A 1,507-nucleotide genomic window follows, 5' to 3' on the forward strand; every position below is an offset into this window, starting at 1 on the left:
TTTTTTTTTTGAAATGGAGTCCTGCTCTGTGGCCCAGGCTGGAGTACAGTGGCGCAATCTCGGCTCACTGCAACTTCCACCTCCCGGGTTAAGGCAGTTCTCCTGCCTTAGCCTCCCAAGTAGCTTGAATTACAGGTGTGCACCACCATGCCTGGCTAATTTTGTATTTTTAGTAGAGATGGGATTTAGACATGTTGATGAGGCTGGTCTCAATCTCCTGACCTTGTGATCCACCTGCGTCAACTTCCCAACGTATTGAGATAACAGGCGTGAGCCACCACACCTGGCCTTGGACTAGTTTCTTAACCTCTCTGAGCCCATTTCCTCATCTGCAAAATGGGGTCATGTATTGGCAGTCCCTACCCCGTACAGTTCCTAGAACAGAGCTTAGCACACAGTGAGAGCTATTTAAGGGTAAGCTGTGATAAGTCTGTTGGCTTCAAGAGGTAGGGTCACCCCAACATCTGGCACCCAGTAGGTACTCAGCAGGAGTGTGTCAAGGGAATGATTTTAATCAGAGTAGGGGGCCTGGCAGAGTGGCTCATACCTGTAATCTCAGGACTTTAGGAGGTTGAGGCAGGTAGATCACTTGAGGTCAGGAGCTTGAGACCAGGCTGGCCAACATTGTGAAACCCTGTCTATACTAAAAATACAAAAATTAGCCAGGCATTGTGGCAGGCGCCTGTAACCCCAGCTACTCAGGAGGCTGAGGTGGGAGAATGGCTTGAACCTGGGAGGCGGAGCTTGCAGTGAGCCGAGATTGAGCCCCTGCACTCCAGCCTAGGTGACAGAATGAGACTCCATCTCAAAAAAAGAAAAAGAAAGAAAGAAAGAGAGAGAGAGAGAGAAGGAAGGAGGGAGGGAGGGAGGGATGGAGGAAAGGAAGGAAGGAAGGAAGGAAGGAGGGAAGGAAGGAAGGAAGGAAGGAAGGAAGGAAGGAAGGAAGGAAGGAAGGGAGGGAGGAAGGAAAAGAAAGAAAAAAAGCCATTAAATCAGAGTGGGGCTTTAGAGTCAACCAGTCTGTTCTGCATGGCTCAGGTCACGTGGCCCTTTTCCCCACCTTCTCCCCAGTCCCGTCCACCCTCCCACTTCTCTCTTGCTGCTAGTTCCTGGAGGCCACGCTGCGGTCCCTGACAGCAGGCTGGCATGTGGAGCTGGATCCCTTCATGGCCTCGACGCCCCTGGGGCCACTGGACTTTGGCAATGTGGTAGCCACGCTGGACCCGGGGGCTGCCCGTCACCTCACCCTCGCCTGCCATTACGACTCGAAGCTCTTCCCACCTGGGTCGACTCCCTTTGTGGGGGCCACAGATTCGGCTGTGCCCTGTGCCCTGATGCTGGAGCTGGCCCAGGCACTTGACCTGGAGCTGAGCAGAGCCAAAGAACAGGTGAGGAGCAGGAGCGGGGGAGGGTGGTGGGCTACCTCCACTTTTCCACAAGTCCCCACCCTCCCATGCCTGGTCATTGCCATCCCTCTCGTCTTCCCACTCTACTCCATGCAGAGAGC

At 53.9% G+C, this 1,507-nt stretch overlaps 1 protein-coding gene across 1 annotated transcript in view; it reads left to right on the forward strand.

Moving 5' to 3' along the window:
* The window catches only part of QPCTL (glutaminyl-peptide cyclotransferase like), a 16,125-nt gene that overhangs the window by 2,427 nt on the left and 12,191 nt on the right, over window positions 1–1,507 (forward strand). Inside the window, exon 3 of the mRNA XM_037729159.1 lies at window positions 1,107–1,388. Within this exon, the coding sequence (XP_037585087.1) occupies window positions 1,107–1,388 (282 nt within the window). The remainder of the gene's footprint in view (window positions 1–1,106; window positions 1,389–1,507) is intronic.

This window comes from Cebus imitator, unplaced genomic scaffold (genome assembly GCF_001604975.1).
Source record: "Cebus imitator isolate Cc_AM_T3 unplaced genomic scaffold, Cebus_imitator-1.0 Scaffold296, whole genome shotgun sequence".
Taxonomy (NCBI): Eukaryota; Metazoa; Chordata; class Mammalia; order Primates; family Cebidae; genus Cebus; species Cebus imitator.